The 23,353-nt window shown below is 41.0% G+C and overlaps 1 protein-coding gene across 3 annotated transcripts in view; it reads right to left on the bottom strand.

Annotated features, from left to right (window-relative positions):
- Positions 1-803: 803 nt before the first annotated feature.
- Positions 804-23,353, bottom strand: part of JAK1 (Janus kinase 1) — a 59,862-nt gene continuing 37,312 nt past the window's right edge. Inside the window, exons 7-25 of one of the 3 annotated variants that reach the window (XM_026074498.1) lie at positions 22,440-22,782; positions 20,211-20,396; positions 19,129-19,286; positions 17,782-17,905; positions 15,731-15,920; positions 13,591-13,697; positions 12,196-12,342; positions 11,293-11,380; positions 10,610-10,737; positions 9,915-10,050; positions 9,481-9,632; positions 7,511-7,661; positions 6,610-6,704; positions 5,902-6,094; positions 5,123-5,247; positions 4,145-4,317; positions 3,556-3,673; positions 3,092-3,202; positions 804-2,523 (exon numbers count right to left, since the gene is read on the bottom strand). In XM_026074498.1, the coding sequence (XP_025930283.1) occupies positions 2,422-2,523; positions 3,092-3,202; positions 3,556-3,673; positions 4,145-4,317; positions 5,123-5,247; positions 5,902-6,094; positions 6,610-6,704; positions 7,511-7,661; positions 9,481-9,632; positions 9,915-10,050; positions 10,610-10,737; positions 11,293-11,380; positions 12,196-12,342; positions 13,591-13,697; positions 15,731-15,920; positions 17,782-17,905; positions 19,129-19,286; positions 20,211-20,396; positions 22,440-22,782 (2,827 nt within the window). In that variant the 3' untranslated portion in view covers positions 804-2,421. Of the gene's footprint in view, positions 2,524-3,091; positions 3,203-3,555; positions 3,674-4,144; positions 4,318-4,351; positions 4,983-5,122; positions 5,248-5,901; positions 6,095-6,609; positions 6,705-7,510; positions 7,662-9,480; positions 9,633-9,914; positions 10,051-10,609; positions 10,738-11,292; positions 11,381-12,195; positions 12,343-13,590; positions 13,698-15,730; positions 15,921-17,781; positions 17,906-19,128; positions 19,287-20,210; positions 20,397-22,439; positions 22,783-23,353 lie in introns of those variants that run through there. The other 2 variants (XM_026074499.1, XM_026074500.1) reach the window with 2 other exon arrangements.

Here is a 23,353-nt window from a genome sequence, read left to right as displayed (position 1 = left end):
CTGCGGCCAAGAATCCGCGGCTCTTACTTGGAGTGAGTAATTTACAGGTTGTGACTGCATCTGCGTATGTTGGAAAGCACTGGAGCAAAATAACGTCAAGCAGCCTCCTGACAATCTCCGCAAACGAAACAGCTAGAGTCTTTCTTTTCTGCTGTACATCCTCGTAGCTGAAGACTTTGAAATCATTATTTTGGGTATCGGTGTTCGTGACAGAAGAGCTGTGAGCCAGCCATGGGTAAGGGCCCCGCGTGCGGGCACCTCCTCGGAACCTGCTGCCGCGTGCGTTGGGCTTCAGTCCTTTAGCACTGAGGCCGTACCGGCTGGCCCCCGACTTAATCGCGGTACTGAATTTTTAAAAATGTCTTAAGCTCTGCATTTCAAGCTTTATGGTGTGACTAAGACACATATTTTTAAAACTTAAAAAAAACCCACTCCGTCCACAAGTGCTGTATTGCACAAGTAGTATGCAGTGCGCACACAGGCAATAATTCCTCCAGCTGGCTGAACAGCAATGCATTTTATAGATGTTTGGTCTGTCGGGGATTCTACACGTATGTATTGATAAATTCACTTGTAATAGTTGTTCAAACTGTTTGTATATGCAGCTTTCTCAAAGCGTTACCCTTTTCGATAAATTGCTGGGGCATTTAGAGTGGCTTTCTGTGAAACAGAAACATCTCTGGTAATAATTTAATGTACAGAAAGGTTGTTTTAAAGACACCATGTTCTGGTCACCAATGCTAGAGAGTTACATTTAAAAAAAAAAATCTTCCTCTGTTTGATTTATGATTAAAACAGGTATGCACATGGAGAAAAAAAACTTTATTAGCTTTGTTTGTATAAAGAAAGAGTAACAAAGTGCTTGCTTACAGCTTTAAATCAGGGTCATAACTGACATACAGAAAAACAGGTAATACTGTAAAAATAAATCTGACCTGGTTGCAGTTCATAATTACAGGGTTTATATATATATATATATATATATTTAAAGACATCTTTCAGGTAGTTATTGCCAGAATTATTTCCTCATAGCATTTTCAAAATCCAGGCTTGGTGGGGAAAACGATAGTTCCAAGTTCTCGGACAGGGTCAGCAAAAGGTTTCCAGTTTGAGTAACCGCCTGACAGCTTCACAGAATGACTGCAGTGCTCCCCGTTAAATGCTAAGGCTGCTCCCGACAAAAACGCACGTGGTCCCAGGCTGGTCCCAGCCTTTCACGCTCGTTAATCGAATACTCCTCAATTGCATGTTTTGAGTCCGTAAGTCAAATTACAGTCCAATGCTATTATTATTATTTAAAGCATAGCCATTTAGCACAAACGAACAGTCTATCTACTAACCTCGGTTTTGTCCTGAGTACTTTACAGAAAAAAAACCCTGCTAAAATTAATTTACACGTTGGCTAAAAAATTCCCTGACAAAAAAAAAAAAAAAGGCATGCCAAGTACCCTGCTGGCAGCACGGGCGAGACGCCGACAGGCTGGTGCGCGTTCAGGGCTTTGCTGCTTCGCTGGGGAAGTGCCGTGCAGGCTGGTGCCATCGCTTCGTTTTCTCTCCTAGTCCCAGCGTGTGCAATTATTTTCCCGGGCGCCTTTCGCCGCACCGCCGCTCACTCGCGTGACGCGCTGCAGGGCCTCGTGTTTGCACGGGGAACAGCGGCGTCAGCAGGAGGGAAGGTAATGGAGGAGGGGAGGGATGCGTAGGTAAAAGCAAACTATCAAGAAACCAGGTTTCTCAGTGAAACGTGTATTTACACATGCTGATTCATGCTTTTGTGGGGGGGAACATGACAGTCAATTTTTTTAATGTATGAGAGAGCTCAGAACTGCAGCCTGGTTAAAAGGCTTGACTGGTTGTTTTAGCTTTGGCTTTTTTTGTGCCTGAGTTGGGTTTTTTGAACTTTTTACTAAAATGTAACTGCACGTGACAGATACTTGTCAGCCAGAATTTTTAAAAAAACTTCTTCAAGATCCTATTAAAAATTATTAAATGGCTGTCATAAGTTCTCTCATGTCCCCTGGTTTCAGGGTTCAAGGAACGCATGTGAACAGCAGACTTGCTTGTTCTAAGTGGTACGGGTTATTTCTATGCACTGAGAACTGTAGCATTTTTTGAGACCGTTCTTTCAGTTTGTATTCATCCAGGATAGTTCAAATTGTGGCTACCTTCATCAAATAAAGATAAAAATGTCTTGCAATAACTGGAGCAAAAGGAGTTGAAGCTATTTTTTCCCTGCTATACCATCTGATTTTGATCCAACTGGTGACTAAATAAAAAAAAAAAAAAAAAAACTGTTGGAAAAAGAATCCTTTAAACACATTAGCACAGTCAGAGTACAAACTACAGTAGTTAAAAAATGAAAGGTTCTGGGCATTTATGTTTTGACACACGTTTGAAGTACTGACAGTATAAAAAAGTGAATTATATTTTATTCATAATTGTTTCAAATCCTTGAATCAGATTGTGAAAGGTTGTCCGTTCATCATGTTTGAATATCCAACACTTCCTCATCAGCTGGTCAACCTAACAAAAAAAAAGAATTTTTTAAAGGATGAATAAAACATCTAATTTGTTCCTCCAATAAAAACGAAGGAGCAGATTCTCGCTGCCATGAAATGCAGAACAATACTGAAGCTAGGAGAAACATGCCAAGAACCGTGAATCTCGGAATCAGCGAGTATCTGTTACCTTTTTCGTGGTTTAAGGAAGAGGTAGGTGCCTGTCTGACAGTGCAAACGGTGCAATCACGGTGTGAACAGTAGCTTAAAACCTAACAGCTTCATCACACTTCCAGGAGCGCGTGTTTAGTCAAAATTGCTGCTGTGCGCCTCGGGAATTAACATCCTGGTTTAACCCAGGTAAGTCAATGTCAGCTAGGGGCCGGGGGCTGCGCAGGCCGCTCCTTTCCTCCCTTTTGCCCTCCTGGCGCTCAGCAGTCCCAGCCGGGCAAATGCCGTTCTAATAACAACCGTAAAGCGTTTCCTACAACAAGTAATTGGGCCTATTTGGCCATGAATGCGTGGCGCTCTTGCTGCTTATCTAGCGTAAAAGGAAGGAGGAGACCATTATAAAAGTCTGGGTGCACAGTTACCTCTTCCGGGCAGTTGGGCGGACGTGGCAAACGCTTTTCTTCTTGTAACACACGAACAAGCCGCGCTACCGTCATCTGGCCTTGGGTGGGACCAATCATTTTCAAGAATTCCTGTGTGAACAGCAAAATCAGTTGTGCCTTCGCGTACTCTGTAAATCCGTACCATTTAAATTTGATGTTAAGATGGTATTTTAATCTCTAAATGAAAACGAACAGTAGATGCTTATCATATAGATCACACGCACCATATACGCACATGAGAAAACAGATAGTAAAATCTGTAAAACTAGTTTCCTCACCAGGACATGTAGTCACGACAACTTATCTTTGTACAGGATCTTTAGTGAAAGACAACCATGAGGACTGTTTATGTAACGCAGAAATTCATTCCATTTCTTTTTTCAAAAAAAAAAAAAAATCTAGTTTAAGCAGCTTTAACAGTAATTCCTTCGACAGCCACTTACTGCCATTGGACTGGATTCTGAATCGCAGTAGGTGAGCAGTTCATACAGCGTCACTCCAAATGACCAGACATCGGAGGCAATGTAGAATTTACTCTGGAGCAAGCATTCTGGCGCATACCTACAGGCACAGCACAACTTGGTTACGGTTTTTTTCAAAGCTGCACAGACCTACTCACACGTGCACAACCCGTATGCAGCATTAAAGTAAGCTAAATAAAGAGACGTCTGCATTTGCATAGTCAAATATATAAATTAACCTACCCACAGGGCTTGGGATGCCATGTAAGTAGTGAACTAGGTACAACTGTTACACAGCAAATCACTCTGAAACTAACGGAGACCAAAATAACCAAAAACAAAAAAACAAAAAAAAAAAAGGGAAAATGGATCATTGAGTGCAGGAAGAAATAAATGGTGCACCGGTAGCTTAGTATAGTCTACCGCATGCCTCTTCCTTGTGCTGATGTTGTATGTTTATTTAGGGCTCTTATCAAACCAGGAAAAATCTTCAGGAAGCCTAAGTCTCTGGGAGCAGACAAGTTATTCTACCGCGCAGTCTGGTCAATGAAAAGAAGCTGTACGTTAGTACCAAAACACAGGGCTGTCGAGGTCATCTTTGACAGTGTAATACTCCTTATCGGTTTCAATTGCTTTGGTGAGACCAAAATCTCCGATCTTCACTCTGTTCTCGCTTTCAACGAGGACGTTTCTTGCTGCTAAGTCACGGTGAACGTACTGACAGGAGCCCAAATAATCCATTCCCTAGGAGGGAAGAAAGCCTTTTATGCTAGGTTCTCCAACAGTGAAGTTGCTGCTTTTCTCCCAACTTCCCTTTCAAATGCTCCCTTGCTCGTGTAACAATATTCTATCCAAATTTCCCATGGCAGGGTCTCCTAGCGTTGGCACTTTTCAGGGTCCTTTTCTTACCCCTCCTCCCTCTAAACTCTGCCTTTGGGTTCCTGATCTGTTAAGGCTGTTTTTCTTGTTTCTGGATTGTGCTTTTTTCAGCTTTCAGCAGACCAACCTCTCTCTTCAGTCCCTTCTCTCCATGGCAACAGTTCCTTTGCACACTGCTAAAATCAGATGTCTGCGTCTAGCCCTTCTCTTACAGCCGCCCAGTCCACCATAACCACTGAACTGCAGCCTCTTGCAGGAAGCACATTGCTTTACATAGTCTCACTTACTGCATTGTTTACTTGCACCTCTTCTTCGCATTAAAGACTGCACACTGCTCTTCCTTTCTTGCCAACATACCCTGTCTAAATGCTGTCCTCCCTCTTCTCTAATACTTTCAATTCTGCAGTAGGAACAACTTCTACTTCTTAAAGTGATCTTTTATGCAAGGGAAGCTAGCGGTTATGCAGTTATTTCCTTGCTGTGTGAATAACATCTGAAACACTGGACAGACTGCTTCAGGATTCAGGTCCCTGGAGACAAAGCAAGGAGAACGGATTTGTTCATAAACTGAGCTTCTCTGCCCCCACCCCCCAATTACTCTATGACATTAAACATTATATTTAACTAATTAACCAGAAGAGTTAAAAAAAGGTGCTGCTGCCAGGCTCACCTTGCAGATCTGAACTGCGTATCTGAGAAGTTGTTTGAGGTTGATTTTGTTCTTGTTCCGCGGGAGATACTCCTTTAGGCTCCCAGAAGGAAGAAATTCCATGATGAGTTTAATCCCACTTCCTCCTAAAAATGTAATACATGTTTTAATTTGCAGGCATGTAGCCCTTCTCATGTCATTACCACCAATAATTTTTGTATGTGGCTCATACCATTGGCCAACTGTTACTTTGCAATAGCACTTGTTCTGCAGCGGTATCGTATGGCCACAGCCAGACGCTAACCAAAGGTCACCAACTCCCATTAGCAGTCACTGCTGAGAGCCGTACAAATCCASAGCAGAATCTATTCCAGGCAGCAGTGATACTATTCTTAAATATTGACTTAAAAAAACCCACTACTGCAACTGCAAAATATAAGGCGATGGGATTCTTTTCTATGAATAATAATAAATGCTTCTAATAACGACCTGTGGGTCTATGGGGTTATAACTGGGCTGCAATGGTCAACCCACTCCTGGAACACAGAATCCAGTCTGCCCAGGTGCTCATTTCTTTTAATGGATTTGGTGAGAACAGCAACCACTTTGGTCATGTCAAAGTTAGCTGAGCACAAAAAAAGGCAGGAGAAGGACTTCAGAGATAAATTGCTGCTTCTTCCATGAAAAAGAGAGATCTAAATCCGTAAGACAGGAAGCAAGACTGTTTGCTTTTTAAAATCCTGAATTTTTAAAAGAAAACTCTTAAGGCATGTACTTGAATATTCTACATAAGGATTTACCATCTTCTATGCAAATTCCCTTATACTTGACAATGTTTTCGTGATAAAGATTCCGCAAGATTTCTATTTCCTTCTTAAGGTCAGCAATGTGATTCCCTCCGCTCTCCGGCTTTAGAGATTTAACTGCCACTTGTTCCCCTGTATTGTCGCCTTCTGGATCATATCTGCAGAGTTCAACCTTGCCAAAGTGACCCTGATTGTAGAAGAAGAGATAGCGTTATTGAATACAATGCTCGCTAACCATACTGTCACTGATGCACTACTTCAGGCATTTATGATTCCTGTCTTCCTGTTGTGACGCAGAAAGCACATATTGCTGTGTATACACACACACACACTCACACAAACATTTACTTATATACAAAATACAAAGACCAGAAACTGCTTTTCGTAACAAATTCGCAATTCAGATCACTGCGTACTAGACTTCCATCGAACACTGCCCAGATTTCCGTACAGAATACGCCTCCTTTCTACAGCTGGGTTCGCCACATATTCTATGCCACCTTTAGCCCCGGCTACTGGGTGCATACACACATCCTCCTCCTCCTCCTGATGCCGCAGCTACCCCCTTACCGTGTTACCTGTTCAATAAATAACGCAGCCACTCTTCACACTCAACCCTGGCTGGACTTAAGGGCAAGCTAGCCCAGAAAAGCTCTGTTTCTGCTTTCCAGCGTAGGGACCTAAATCTGCCGTGCCACTTACCTCTCCCAAATCACGGATTCTCTTCAAGAATCGTTTTTCAAAGAGTGTGGGATCGACCTCTGCAACAGGCTTCTTCTCAGAGACAATATCAGGATCTGGGAGTGGAAAAAAGGAGTCCCAAGTTAGACAGGTTCCTGCAAGGTCATCTTGGTCTTCACACTTTGAGACATCCTTGCTCATTTCCAATCCCCCACTGCTAGCGTGTGTCTATCCCTACTGTCACAAACTTTTCTTATTTAAATCCTGCCTACTTCTTAATAGGGAATTCCTTCCATTTGTACATGTCAGCCTTTCACTTGCTGCTCTTCCTCTCTCACTTTGTGGGCTCCTTGCTGGGTCTTCTTCCAGATTCAGTTTTTTCATTTGCACAAGGGTCTGGTTACACGTGGCAGCTCTACACTTCCCATCCAGGACTGTAGTAGTTATTCAGCTTCTATGATTATTTATTACCAGGTATGGGAAGTCCAGTTTTGACCTTATTACACAGCAATCTTCTTTTAGTTGCTCTTTAGTAACTTCAGTATAAGGTGAACCAGGAATCAGTTATCTGAGTTAATGCTACGAGTCAACAGAGGCCTATGAAAATCTCATGGAGATCAAACATTGTCTTCAAACTAACATAAGCTGTTGTATGAAATATGGAATATCAAATGAAACAGCAGTACATGACATAAGTTGCACATTCAGTACAAATTAAACACTCGCTTATCTACAGAAAAGACTATTATTTCTATTGTCTTATGAACACAACACGCTCCTGTCAATACAACTATACACAGTCTGGTTACTGCCACCACACAGTATAACTCTACTAGAATGCTGCCATAATGGGTCCAACCTGGCCAAGCAAACTGATCTTCCTTAGCCAACCCTCCACCTAATGAGCAAAATCATGTCTTACTTTGTTCCTCCAGTTTGTTGATGTCTCTCATAATTGCTCTGAAGAAGGGTCTCTGGTTGGGGTCGTAGTTCATGCACTGCTTCATCAGGTCAGCCAGTTCCTTGCACGACGGTGTTGCCAACACAAAATGCCCCTCGTAGAACCGCTCCTTCTGTAAGGTGTAAATGGAAACTTCTGCATGCATTTTGGATTTTAAGTGAATAGACCCATGCTCTACGTCAGAAGATGTGGCCATAAAATACTTAACTGTGAGCTTTTTCTTAACTTCAGCAAAAAAAAAAAAGTCCTCCTTTGCAGCAGTAATCCTAAATCATTGGCCAGTAGTACTTATTTCTGCTGAGCCTGCTGTAGTTTGGAGCAACCACTTAGAATATCCGACACTTCTAAAACGTGCTGAATGTTTCATCTTTCAGAATTTGTTTTTCTGCCGGACATCAGACTTGCCACATTACTTACGGTTTGGGACAAACGGCTAGCTGGAAGTGCTTGCTAAGGAACAACACAACCCTGGCTGTTCCTCACAGTCCCTGGGAAGGTGACAGCTTTAGGGCAGACGGGATGAGGGCAGGCTTGTGCATTTTCTAGAGCTCTGCAAAACTACCCCAGCTGCCTGCCACATGCAGGAAGCATCAATACTGCCCAAGCAACAAGTTCCTTTCAGCTCCCTCTTGCTAAAGCAACTCAGGCAGTGACTCAAGTACTCAGTCATTTCCTTCAAACAAGTAGCAGCTGCTGTCTTGCTCCCACTGCCTTCCTAACGCAGCAAAACTTCAAGAGAGAAAAAGCACATATGAAACATGCTGAGGGACTCCAACAGTGATTAATATAAACTGCTAGCAGTAAGACAGAACAAGGGTTTGGTTTGGTGGGGTTTTTTTTTTAACTTTCAGAGCGAGCAATGCGGTATCCCACAGGAGACTGGTTCTGAACTAATGTCCAACAGAAACAAGCAGGAACAGAAAAACCTAGGTACTTTTAGGCTGAAGCTGTCAGTTTACAACAGTGTCTTCAACAGCAGAAGTTAAATGTGGTTACTTCAGAAGCTTCTTCCTACACAGTAGAAAAAGGGGGATCCTTGAGGCTGACACATTCCTTATTCTTCCCAGCTACATCAGGAAAGAAAAGATGGTGCAGATAGTGAAATTTCAATATTGGGGAAGCAGTGGGAGAACAGACACAGGGCCGGTGACAAGAGCACCAGCTCTCTGGGAGGAGGAATCGCTGTCCCTCCCAGAACAGCGCAGGCATTCACTGCCCTGGCAAAGAACTACAATGAATACTGGAAATGGCTCTTGCTGAATGAAAATGAGGAGGAGGAGGAACACGTCAAAAGCATGAGTGATCAGTACTGTCTAGTAGTTTGGAATTACAATCATTCAGAAGATCTGAATATATCAAATTGAATCCAGCTACACAAGCAATGACCTAATGTACTGATCGTATGACCGGAGTCTGGGCAGTGTAGTAGAATGACACCCGCGAGAACCAGAAAAAAGCAGCTTTTCTGTCTAGTGCTGGCTGGGTAACACTGTGCTCCAGCACCACAAACTTGATGTCATCTTCTCACCCCTGTGCCTGTGTGGCTAGTTTCTGCTGTCCTCACCAGAGGTGGCTACGTTACAGAGGCAGCTTATGTGACTACCTGCAAAATGCTCTCGGCTGGACAGAAGGGTTAGGAGAAAACAAGYGTGATCAGAAGCATCAGAAGTTCTTTTTAACTGTTCTTACGGCGAGTCTTGAAAATCACCAACAAGGTCAGCGACAAAGCAATAATTAGCAATCTTTGTTGTATGGCCAAGAATTCCACTGCAACCTGAAGTAATTTAGATGGAATCAGCCCCTTATCAAGTCCAGCTGAGCTGATTTTTTCATAAGAACTTGAAAGCAACTCAAATTGAGTATGGAAACTGAAGCGGCCAAGGAGAATACATCTGAGATTTCAARGTAAGATTTATGTAACATGCTTTTACCTCTGCTAATGTCTTGTCTTTCAGTGGTATTTCTCCATTATAGCAGATTTCCCACAGTGTTGTGCCAAAACTCCACTTATCTGCTGCAACGCTTAAATTTTTTGAGTCTTCAACACATTCAGGTGCAATCCAGGGGATTCGCTCAACACATTCTTAGATAAAACACAGAGTCAAAGCATTTTAGAGTTAATGTCAAAGGCCTGACATCCAGAAATTGAGATTCCCTCTCTACTAGCTCACTAACATAGCTTTTCAAGAGAAATGAATACAACAAGCACCCACTGTCAGCAACACTCCCTCACTTCTGTATAGTTTTCAGATCCATGAAAGATGAATACTTCTAATTTAGAGCTGGTTCTATGTAGTATAAATCATCTTTTTCCCTTCTCCTCCCCCACCTTGTTGAAGAGAAAAATCTGATTCCTGTACCATACCTTGTCTGGACAGCACAGTTATTGGAATTCCTGGGTCACTCAGCTTTATGAATGGACCATATTCGGTGTCAATTCCCTCTCTTGCCAGTAGGATATTTTTAGTACACACATTTCCATGTACCAAATCCTTATCCTCCTATARTAAGGGAGAAAAAGAATACAATGAGTGCAATAATCCAGCAACGCTCTGCAAGTGCTCTAATATCCCTAGCATGGGGGAGAGGGGTGTCAATGTAAACTATTCCAAGTTGAAATCCAAAAATGTAGCTTGGAAAAAAATATCCTCCAGAGAAACAGGGGAAGGAGGAGTAGGGAAACATACTGTGTGGATTTTAGCATTTTTATTCATAGACCTTGATGCATTTTGGGAAAAAGAGACCAAACTTATTCCTTCTTCACAAAGAATATAATTGCAGAAAGTGGAAGCTGTGAATTTTCCAAGTACATACAATGAACTGGTGGTAAATGCAAGCACATAGGCTGTTTGGTGCGCTGACAGAAAAGGACCTAATCATCTTCTCTGAGAGCCTTTCYCTTTATTTAAAGCAACATAATGAATACAAAAAAAAAATCCCTTATACTGCACAGTGCTACTACCTGAGAAAGGAAATTCATTTAATTACTAATGCACATGAAATCCATGTGGTCTTAGACTGCAAGGTATAGGCAATACTTTTCTCAAGATGACTTCTTACCAAGTAGCTTAGTGCGCTTGCAAGTTGCTTGGCAACTTTGAATTTCCAAGGAGTTGTCAGAACTTCACTTTTCCGATGCATAAACAGATCCAGAGGCCCACATTCCACAAACTCTTCAACCATGATATCTACAAAGTCAGATGCTTTTTGTCAGTATTGCAACAACCACAGTGTCTGGAGTAATCTGACACACCTGTTACCACCTTCATTTTTCCCAGGGCAGTTGGTTATAGTGTGCCGTTATTTCACCTTCTTTAAAATTTATTTCACTGCTCATGAGCAGTCCGGATTAAAAGGTGAGAAGAGAGGCTTCACATAGTAAATGAACAGTAAATCTGGAACAAAGCATTCCAAAGRCCGTAAGGCAGAGCCTCACCAGGGAAGTAACTTCCATGGGAGGCTGGTTTGTATTGGCTCTACTACTATTACTCCAGCTTTCTGACTTCAAGGAACCATCTTGTAAGGCACTTACTCGGCACTGGAAGGGAAAGCTTGTTGGTGGCAGGGACTCTGCAGCTGCCTTGCTGTTCCAATTCCACTTTTGTTTGCATTAAGAAAACATGTAAGAGCCCCAGCTGTTAATCACCCCTCCCTTGGCACCAGTCYTGAGCTGAATGGCTGCCCTGTCCTTGCCAAGCCTGCTACTTAAGAGTCCTCTCTTTAGAGACGTTAACGGAACTCACTTTCTACATCACGGACACAGACTCCATGGAGGAGGACGATGTGCTTGTGAGAAACTTGCCTCATCATGCTTGCCGTTTCAAAGAATGCCTGTTGGAAAGTGAAGGAGGTTAGCCATTAAACTGCTGGTGACTGKGGCAGCCAAGCATTTAAAGAAATACAGACCATCAAGTAACAAAAACATTTGCAAAAGACCACTGTGTTTTCTAGTAACACGCAGGATCAACAGTATAGGGATGTAGCTCCCACTGTAGTAACAGGGTAGTGGAGGGCTATCACAGATGYGTTGTTCTTGTAAACCAACCTTCTTCACTGCACTGCTGCAGACGAACGGCTGCTAAGCCTCAGCATGCCCTGGGTGCTGCATTAGCCTCTCTCACTAGATGCTTAAGATGCAGATCAAATAACTTGCCTCTGGCCATGTTGATAACAGAACTGATGACACAGTCCCAGCCCACTGTGGAGCTGGGAGTTCATTTCTCATAGGTAGAAATATTCTCACTGAACTCCATGGCTCTAAATTGACACGGTTCAAAGATCCTGGGTACACCTGTGCACCTCTCACCAGGGCACGATAAGAGTCCGTTGCTCCTGTGCTTACGGTCGCCGCATACGCAGGCTGGAAGCGAACGCTGGTGTGCTCCTGCCAGGCCACAMTCCTCCTTGCTGTCTAATGAGATCAACTTACCGAAGCACTGACTCAAAAGTGCTGATCAGTGATGGATTTTACTGCCTAAATTGGTGAGATATACCTTCAGCATTTTCCCTTTCCCTGTTATACACTCAAACCTTTTTTTTTTTAAAACTTGCAAAGCTAACCAGGTACAATGTGGTGAGGAATATTGTTTGTAGTATAATAGACCAAAAAAAMCAATGAACAAAACCAACAAACAAACAAAACTTGCCAAAGAAATGTCTCTGTGACTAGGGTCCAAGACTTTGAGGAGGACTTTAATCTCTTTTTCATTTTGATACCCTTCATTCTCATCATCTTTGTAGTTGAGAATTCCTGAGTAAATCTGTGTTCTTGTCCCTCTTCCAAGATGTTCACCCTGAAATGTAACATACCATATATTTTCAAACCAGAACACAAAACAAAAAAGCGTAGATTTACGTGAATAGGCGAATCTGCGCTCTACTCTGTCTCTCAGAATTAGCCATCTACTTGTTCTAGCTACATACAGACGTAAATTTATTACAAAGTGAGAAACCAAATGACAGCTTGTTATTCTTCCCTTTATTATTCTGAGTATATTCACTCCTGTAAACTCATTTGATATTAATGGGATATTATATCTCCATTAGCACCAAACAGGTTCAGAGTGACTTAATGTCATTAGACTAAGCATCAAATGAATAAATAATAACTGGCCTCTTATTTACAATAAGTAGCTATTGATGCAATATTTAATGACTTTCCAAAAGTTACAGGGAGTAATATTTCAATGGAACGCTTTGTTCAGGAAAGTAATTTCATCCCAGATAGTAGGGGAATTCCTTTTTGAGATATTTTTGCAGGAAAAGTTTGTACGCTGATTGTAAATATACCAATCAAAACCAATCCATATAATCTATATCTGTCTTCCCCAGTCAGTGACACAATTTAAAAAGAAAAGAAGCAGCTTTTAATTTAACTGAAGAAGCTAACTACATGACTTAAGAGCCAAAGACTTTTAGACATGTTAAATGGGATTCATGCATTCAAGTCACTATGTGCTTTTTGAAGTTTATTCAGGTCACTTGTGTCCCTAACTGCATATGATGGTCAGAAAATTTGGGAACTTGCATGCTAAATCATTTCAGAAATCAAGATTTTGACTTCCAAGACTCTTCAGAGCTTTTGAATATTTTACCCTTATTTTTCCTGTAGGATATTAGTTTAAAACTCAAGTTGTCCATTTCTGTAATATGTCAGGCTTTAAAAGATACAGGTACATTTAGTAAACAAACTGGGTAGGAAGAGCAGCTCCTAAGACATGTTTTTTTAAGAATGATCTTGGAAGCAGCTCTTTCCAAGTATACTAGAAAATTGCTAGATCATCAATTTGATTTCTGGTGAAAGACATTATTTCCAAGTTTCCCTTCTTTTTCCCATGCAAGGGCATGTAAACATTTGGATTCCTTTAATCAGAGACTTTAATACAAGTACAGATTCAAAGGAAGTTTTGTTGAAGAGAAACGGGAGGGGAAGAACCCTCCAACCAGCCAGAATATGGTGATTTTATATTACTTTATTGGGCATGGTAGCCTGCCATACTTGTTTGACTACAAGAGACAAATACAGTTCAGCAGCTACCTACCTGTAAAATTTCTTCCTTGAGGATTCGATGGAAACTTAGCTGCCCTAAATGATAAACAGGCTGCCATTCCTGAGCCTTCTTGGTTGCAACTAGCAAGTTGGAGATTTCTGGAAGGCAAGGAGAGGAAATATTCTTTAAGACTTTTTAAAGATGGCTGCACACATTCATCTTTCTCAGCCAGTAACATTATTGTATATGCTCTCTGCAAGGTAAATTCCCAAATGGATGAGGACAAGGAAGAAAGGAAACTTTGACTTAACTCCTGGTCAATTATCTTTGGTTCTATCATTCAACAGAATTCGCTGAAATACAGTTCTATATTTTACATTATATTTACAATCTTAGTATCAGCCATACTGGGGAGTATAGTCCAAAAGCAACTGTTAAAGTGTTTACTGCACTGAGAAATACCTGGGACCCAAATAGGCAGTACCTCTGCCACCTGTTAAGTAAATACTACACGCACTCTCCTGCCAACAGCTATGCCTCCTTCCCAGCGCGGGGATGAGTAAGAGACAGCTGGAGCCTCATTTCCTCTCTTTATCCCCTCAAAAATTTCTTGTGCTCTGGGAAACACTAACAGTCTCTGTCTCCAGAGCATAAGACCTATATTGAAGAGAATGAACAGAAGGCAAAGACACAAAAGCCCAGCACCTTCTCCCCGCTGCTTCCAGTCAGGGGAATGGCATGATTAGATCCAGAAGCCTTGTACATGAATTTTGTTTTCCTGTGTTTGACAGCAGGAGTTATTTATCATTATACGATGGTTTTAGATGTCTATGTGCATCTCACCTTCCCATTACTGGGAGCAGAACATGTGTGTCAAGACTAAACCATCATCTAGCATTCTTAAAACTCAGTGATGGACCACAGTTTTTCCAATCTATTTTTTCTTCAGCACCTAAACTACTTTGTGAATAACTAATTAAATAGACAGTTCAAAAAGGGGGAAAAAAAAGACCTAAGGAAGAGAAAGAATTGTGAAGAGCAAGGATAATGCACCAAAGTCCAGAGACATGACTGCCCTAAAAAAGGAAATAAAACTACTGCCAAGGAAAATCAGAGGTGGGCGGACAACAACTCATCGACCTGTTTTGTTTATTTTATTCCAAATACATCTGCCAAAATGTAATCAAAATGTCAAAATGTTTAATCTCTCCATGCTCCAGACAACTAGCACTGTTCTTAAGAAGTGTCGATAAACTCTGTGTCTATCTACAGAACACTCTCCTCTAAAACCTTCAAAATAAGAGGTAATTAATGTAGCTCAGTTATTCCCCTTATTCTGACAGGAAACCATTATCTGATCAACACAACCACACCACTGCGTATTTCCTCTTTCATACAAAATTCTGCTGCAAGAAACTTGTAGCTTATGGCAAACAATTTTAGAAAGTGTTGGCACTGACAGTTTAACAAAAGCATGATTGTCCCAGGCCATCTAAAATCTGACCTCACAGACAGGTCTATTGGCATAAAGTGTGTTCTGCTTGTAACAGCTGCTGACCAATTCTTCCCCACTGCCTCATAAAGATTAATACAGTAAACAGTGGTTCATAATGAGAGCAAACAACCTTCAACCCAAAGGTTGCACCACAACGCACTGCAGGCTGCAACCTTCCTTTGTTAGGAAAAGCAACGTGACACGTGGCAGTGCTCTGCCTGGCATACGTGACTCTGCGGAGCAAAGGAAGACCCTTATATGGTCCCTGCTTCCCCGCAGCATTTCAGCATGTGACTGTGAGTCAGCTGTGACATTTTCTTTTTAAACAAATCTGAAGTTCCGCCTCTGCTGTCAACACTGCAGGGCCAGTTGTTTAGGTGCAAAAAGGCGAACTTGAACTTTTCTCACCGTCATCTGAAAAGTTCATAGAAACAAGGCTCGTGACAAGCAGCAGTCCCTGAGCATCCTGTGCCRAGCTTCTAACATTAAAAGGAAACCCCCAATACCTTGTTCACAGTGCTTACCTTTGCTCTTTGACAAGACTCCTCTTCCATAAACAAGCAAGAAACATTATTATACATAGAAGTTTTTTAAGTGACAGAGCTTCACACAAAAACATACTAAAAATGCCTCCTATTTCTAAAGTTTGTCTTCTTTCAACAACAAAGTTTGTTTCTCTTAAGGGACAGACACTACCTCTTGGTTTTGGTTGGCAGCACCTCTTCAATGTAAAGCTTATGTTGTCTGTCCGAAGTATCTGTCCTTTCAGGTGATCCATCAGCTCTTTTAAGGATGAGAAAGACCTGTTTGAACCATGTAGGAAGTATCCGCCCTTCTTCACTTCAATCTGGAAGTTTTTGTACTGGACTGAATTATTTAGCATCTGCTGTTAGGGAAGGAGGGGGAGAAAGAAGCAAAATATTAATCATTAAAGGGAAAGAATGTTCATAGAAGCTAATAAATCCATAGAGGGCAAGTTCTCATAAAGGCTCCCCAAAAAGCCTTTGAAATTACATCTAGGACCAGTTAAAGCCTAGCTCCTGAGCTAAGCTTCTCTAACCAAAGCTTCAGTCCCATGAAGGATCATAAAAACAGAGTGGAAGATGAGCAATATAAAGATGCAAGCATCTAACAAGTCCAAATCATTGCTTCTGTGTTTAAAGCTATAAAGCACGGCATAAAACCACACAGAAGCCCTGATTCTTCAGTAGGAGTTTTCTCCCTGCTCAGTCAACAATCACACAGCCTGGACCCTGGTTTTAAAATCTCAACTTAAAGATAGCAAGACTCCCCTTCACAACTCATACTGTTCAACAAGATGAATTAACAAGGTTTTAGACTTTTGTTCAAGTATTCCAGTTTCATTCAAAGGTATTAGGGAAGAATGAGTGCCAAGAGAATGGAGCCAAACTCTCTTCAGTGGTGCCCAGCGACAGGACACGAGGCAACGTCCTGAAACACAGGAAGGTCCATCTGAACATGAGAAAAAACTTCTTCACTGTGAGGGTGACAGAGCACTGGCACAAGTTGCCCAGAGAGGTTGTAGAGTCTCCTTCTCTGGAGATCTTCAAAACCCACCTGGACGTGATCCTGTGCAACGTGCTCTAGGTGACCCTGCTTGAGCAGGGGGGTTGGACTAGATGATCTCCAGAGGTCCCTGTCAACCTCAGCCATTCTGTGATTCTGTGAATGGATCTTCATACTTATCTATCTCAGGCCCATGCCCTTTCAAGGTCTATCCTCAACTTCTGCTTCCTCATCTCTCACATACTGCAGTTTCATGCAAACCTCTCTTCCTTTTCCTCTCTAAGCCTTGCAATAAGGCTGAATGTTTTCCACGACAAAAACTCATTTCCTGTTTCAATGCCTCAGTTGCCCTGTCTGTTAGAAGACAGTGATTTATTTTTGGTTTTGTTGCAAAGGTCTACAGATGAAGACTCCAATATCCATGCTAAGAAGTGGCTATTATTTTCAAGGGTTTTTTTTCCCCCACCATTTTATATTTTTGTTTCTGATTTCCCTTCTTGGCCTCATCATTCAGTCTTGTAATCTTTTTCTCGAAGGGAAAGTGTTTTGTAAGCTTTTAGCTAATATTATTGTTGCATAAGCAGTTTAAATATCATCCAAAAACTAGCAAGTCAACTGTAGGCTTCCAACTGGGGTCAGTGAACTTCAAATTTTTATGTAATTATTACATTCTTCTTTTCTATTTCTAACCATGACTATATGGTTTTCTCACCCATCCCACCTCTTGAGGTTTTCCTTACTACTCTTATCTTCTACAAAATATATTCCACAAGCTAACTGTCTGCAAGACCCCTTCTGCAGTGCTCTACATGTAAAGCCAACTGTCCTCACTCACTATCCTTTTTCAGTGTCTCAGTAGAAACATGTTCATATATTTAAATTCATGCTCAAGAAACATTAGGTAAATTGCAGTAACAAATTCTGTATGTAATTCTCACAGCATAAAGTAATCCAAAAAAGCTTAATTTGAATCACGTTCACACACACATTCTATTGCTCTGAATGTTCTGGATGTAATGAATCATATTTCAGAGATAGCACAAAAGTCTACGGAAAATGAACCTATGAGCACAAGAGTGTACCCCCTGCTGAAGTCAGCTACCAAAGACAGGGAAGAGTGACTGTCCTAAAGAACAGGAATATATCAACATGGATTACAGGGAGCAGGTAGCCTTTAACTCATTACCAGATTATTGCTGGTAATGCCACACCTGACGTACCTCTGAGCCATCAAAACAAGTCACTGTCATGAGAATGTGGTTAAAGTTTGTGCAGCTCCATCTCAGCACATACATTCCTGCTTCGTTCCCTTCTTGTCGCAATTTGTTGATGGCGTACTCCGTACTGAAAGAGTTAATGCACAAATGAGGAAAACTCACAAATGAGCAGTTGCATCCACAAAAGACATGTACAACAGCAACTTACAAATACTTACACTATTATTTATACTATTATAAAAACATGATTTGTGTGCATTACACACACACATGTAGGTGCACAAGAACAGAAGAAAGATACATTAAGCTCTAAGAATGCTTAATGGGGAAAGTCTGCTTCTAACACAGCGCACGTAGTTTTCTGTATGTTGTGTCTTAAAATACAAGAGGAAAAGCCAAAAAGGTGAGCAGGAGGGAAAATAATTCCTTTAGCTATTAAAGAAAAAAGGAAGGTTTTGTACTTCCATCCAAGGACTCCCAGGGCCAGTGAAGATGCAGTTCACCTTTGTTTACCTAAAATATTACCATCAGTTCAACTAGCAATGGTCTTTATAGCTATTAGTGAAGTAAGTCTTAAAATACTCCTATAACAAGGAAACACGGTTTTATAGATGGGCAAGTTGATGTGGAGGGAATAAATGTGGAGTGATAAATTTTCCTTATAATCGGAAGACAAAATTTAGGAATATGTGACTGGTTTAGGGCAAGAAATCGGAATTTTTATCTTGTATATTAAATGCTGATTATTGTTAATAAAATAAAACAAAGTAAAGTATTGAAGAACAGCCTATGAGAGGGAGAACTGAAGTACACCCTATCAGAGAGAGTGCTTTATGTATGCCATTTTTAATGGCCAGCACAACTATGAAAACAAAATGACTGCAACCTATTAGAAATGTAGCAGTACAGCAAAGATGCTGTTAGCGAAGGGCTTTTTGCTTTTTTGTTTTTTTAAACACTCTAAGTTGTCTCAGTTTTGTTTACCCTGACATTACAAGAGTTTTGCCATTCTTTTGCTGCCTGCAATAGTACAGTCAGTGCTGCTGAAAATGCAACTCTCCATTTTCAGCTGCATAGGTAAGGGAGCTCTCTCCCTTTTCAGCAAACTTCCTCCAACTGTTCATATAAGCATGTGGGAAAGATTTAGTTTGGAGTTATAAAAATGAAACCCACTACTGCCAGCTGCCTTGGTTGATGGTATCTATGTTGTCCTACAACCTTTGGGTAACTAATTCTGGGCAGTACGGAAGCCCTCCAAAATGTTAAATTTCCTCAATGGATTCAATATGCAACAGAATTAGAGGACTAATTATTTGAGTAGGAAAATTAAAACCAAACCATTTTACTAACCAAATGGGTCCGTGGCATCCATTTTTTATGTTGTGCTCAATCAGCGGAGGAGCCACATCTGTGCAGAGATAATGATGGGCATCTGCTGTAAGTCTGAAGTATCCGTCTATCAAAGATGCAAATGACAAGGCCTCATCATGTGAGGACAGTTTTAATTCCTATAACAAAAAGATATTTTAGTCAAGAAATCTTACAGTTCAGTTAAAACACTACATGAATATTTTAATATGCAACAATCTGTGTTCTCATTTTATCACAGTTTTTGCATTGGATGGCTAAAAAAATTGTCCAGAAACTTGTGACATTATGACTCTCTCTCTATATAGTGTGTGTATATATATGTATGTATGTATATATGTGTATGTGTATATATATATATATGTATATATATAGAAGGCCAATGGTGACCATCTATATATTCCACCCCCATTACTAGCTAGAAATTTTAATTATCTAGCGTGATGTAAGGTCTGCTGTAATCCTATGAGAGATCTGTCCAGCAAACTCTCATGCCAGCCTTTGCGAAACACCGTAAGTTTAGGACCAGGRCAGTGTGCTGGATTTGAAGCCAAATGAACTTTGGTGGCTCCTTTCTAAATTCTAACAGCTGGCAGCCCCCAGCAAGAGAAAGTCGTTAGGATACGAATACTGGGTATCTATAAATTGACTTTCCACTCCCTCCCAGGTCCTCTCCGCGTTTGTGTCCTCTCCCTCTGCCATCATTTCTGGGTTCCTCTTTCTTGATGCTGCTTTTGGCTATCCAAGACGTACACAGGAAGGCCACCGGCTGAGAAGCCTGGCAAGGAGCCTGCTGTAAGTTTGGGGCTCCAAAGGGAAAATAAGTTGATAAACACTAGCAGTACGCAGTAAGAAGTGTAGAGGAAGTACTGAGCTCATCAACTGGCTTCTCTTCTAACTAGCACTTTTGCATTTGTATGCTGAAGTCAGCATATTTATCTGTTATTTGAGAGTCCCATTAGCAAATGTTCCTCAAAGAGGTTGTCACCTGTTGCCCAACACCCCTGTGTCATTACTACAGCTTCTTCCTGTAGGAGGGAAACCTACCTACGCTTGGTTCTTACCATCCTTTTGTTATCCTGCTTGTTAATGCTAACTGTGGAGTCCTTGATGACAATGTGGGTGATTTCAGGAAAATAGGAAAAACTGTTCCATGAGTCTCGAATTTTGTGTTTTTCCTCCTCCTTTTTGTTTTTGCCATCCGATTTTTTCCTCTTCATCTTATGTTTCTCTCTCTCTGTCTGTGCAGACTGCAAATACATTTGGGATGAAAGTATACTCATAAAAAACCATACTTTTTTAACACAGGTTTTTTACTCTAAAACAATCTCATGACAGAATAATCTTCCACGGGTATTTAATTCTTGAACACCTTTCGCACTGAATTAAACATTTGCTTGTACCTGCAGTGTGTCTGTATTGCAAGGATATACATTCTCAAGAACTGTCCGTAAGACAGTCGTCTCGAGGCTGAAAGAGAGGTTTGAGAGCAAAGAAATCTTAGGATAAATTGTAAGTTTGGCCAGCAACCACAGTGCAATCTTCAGCTAGGCAACTTACCTCTACCAGTATGATAGGAATATTATTATTAAGAAAGGACTGAAAGGGTTAGTTTGAAATTTCCCAAGTATGTGTCTGAGGTATCCTTTCAGACCTCAGACCTCCCCGCAATGCATGCCTCAACCCCTCCTGAGAGCAGCTGCAGTTCTGCATGCAGACCACAACAAAGCTGGGCAGCTTACAGATCAAAAATTTTGGACAAGTAGCTACTAACCCATTAGATTATTTAAAAGATGTGAATGTTCAGGCCTGAGCAAAGCTTCCTGCTATCCACAGAAAGCTTCGCATTGAGACAAAAGTTTTGTTTAGGCATTTAAATAAACATGGTCTACAAATCAGCAGAAGCAGGATTTTACAAGGCTGCAAAAAAAAGGCTGCATTTCTTGCAAGCTTTTTTCCCTCAAATATCAGTTGTCATCCCCCCCCACCCCAATCAATATTATCATTTAAAACAGAAATTCTCCATCAGAGACAGAGGTCATTAACTTGCATCTAACTGGAGTGAAGCACAACACTTTCTGTGCTACAAAAGATAGGAATCAGTAAGTTTCTCATCACTGCGGGGAACTGAGGRAAGCAAAAAGAGGTCAATCTGTTCATGTATTATAAGCTGAGATAATCTATAGTATGTTCCAGTATGTTCCCTCCAGACCTAAAGCATACTCAATGGTTATGTACACAAACTACAAAGAGGTTAAGCAAAGAGACCTTAGGAGCACTGAAATGAAGAACAACGTATAAAATATTACTGACATAAGAAAACTTTTCTTTAATGTCACTGTAATATAATTTTATTCATGAAAAGTCTGTCAGCATGACCAAAGGTGGCATCTAGGGGTGCCAAATACATAAAAGCAGTGTTAATGCTTGATATCATGACAGAGCACCAAACCCTGAGGGTCTCCACAGAAGCTGATCTTTAAAGACCTATATCTGGTTTGGCAAAGACAGGACAGTCTTTGGTTTCCCTGGAGATTTTTTGCACTCAGAGAAGCAAGGGAAAAGTGCTGTATGGGCACAATAGGTTTTATGAAATTTCCTTCTGAACTACTGCACGCTTGCCCAATCATCTCATCCTTCCCCCAAAGCTATCAGTTGATCAAACCATGCAGCAGTTGTATACCACAGAAGTCCTCCTGTCTTGTAAGCGACACTTAATGACAAGATTTTGAATTTTTCCAGATGTAAAGGACAGTACATTAACAAAGTGTCCAATTTTATTTGTAAAGGATAACTGTTCAGCCTGGAGAAGAGATGGCTTCAGGAGAGACCTAATAGCAGCCACCAGTGCCTGCAAGGGGGTTATCGAGGAGATAGAACCAGGCTCTTCCCAGCCACGCATGGTAGGAGGATGAGAGAAAATGGGCATAAGTTGAAATAACAGAAGGTTCAGAACTGACAGAAGAAAAAACATTTTCCCCATGAGGACAATCAAGCAGTGGAACAAGCTGCCCAGAGAGGTGGTGCCATTTCCATCCTTGGTGGTTTTCAAGCCACAGCTGGATCAAGCCCTAAGCGACCTGGTCTGACCCCAGAGCTGACCCCACTTTGAACAGGGGGTTGGACCAGAGACTCCTGAGGTCCCTTCCAACCTGAATGATCCTATAATCCTGTGAAAGAAATCTTTTTATAGAAAAGCTGATCTGCAGTGTCTAAAGATTATATACATTTTATGAGAGCTGTCAGGTCCCTAAAAGTAATCCTCGAATTCGCACTTACAAAGGGATACTCACATTTGGCTTGAGCCGCCACTGAATTCCATTGTTTCCTGTTATGATCACTTCATATTGTGGGAGGATCTCGTTGTCTCCACAGTTAAACCTATTTATTTCATTCTCGGATGAAATCAGCAAAGATGAAGTCTCAAAAATTTCTGCTCCGTAATGTTTAGTCAAGGTCTCCATTGTTGACAAGTATTTAACTTTCAGATCATGTGGAGACACGCTACTGTCAGAAATGGTTTTATTGTTAAACTCTTTAAGGAAATCCTTGAAAACATTATTTATCCGAATTCTGGTTAAGAAATTCCTCTGTCTGATGGTCTTGTTCAAAGTTTCAGGAATATAATGCTTGTAACTAGAAGGAAGAACAGCGCTATGAGTTAATATTGTCGTCTCCTAAATTTTTAATTCTCTAAAATGCAACTGCCTTACTTTAAACATAATTTACAGAGAATGGATGCAGTAAATCGTTGTGTGTTCAGGGCTACAGAAGTGGTCTATAGTATTAGTAGCCAACGACAATTCAAATAACAACCTTATCTGCACGTTTTGTAGTCAGATGGATACAGCCCATTCAAATCAATAACATTTCCTCAGATTAGTAATTTTCAAAACGAAATTTTTTTAAGAATAGTTCACAGCACCTCTCACAAAAGCAACAATTCGGTGCTTGTACACAGACTCAAAATTCTAACAGCAGCAAATCTCAACATTCAGGAATGATTTCAAAGAACCTTCATCTCACTTGGTCAAAAGATGACGTTTGAACCAGCAAGAATGACAAAGCTGTAATTGTAATCCAGTATGTTTAGTTGCATGCTGTCTATCTGAAACTTTAATTGCAATATACTACCTGCTAGAAAGAGCACCACAATTTTATTTTGATGTGATATATGAAACTAAAATGTTACTAAAATGGGTCACTA

Source organism: Apteryx rowi, unplaced genomic scaffold (assembly GCF_003343035.1).
Source record: "Apteryx rowi isolate R43461 unplaced genomic scaffold, aptRow1 scaffold_39, whole genome shotgun sequence".
In the NCBI taxonomy this organism is placed as follows: domain Eukaryota; kingdom Metazoa; phylum Chordata; class Aves; order Apterygiformes; family Apterygidae; genus Apteryx; species Apteryx rowi.
The sequence above is the reverse complement of the archived record's forward strand: the minus strand, read 5'-3'. Positions and strand labels throughout refer to the sequence as shown.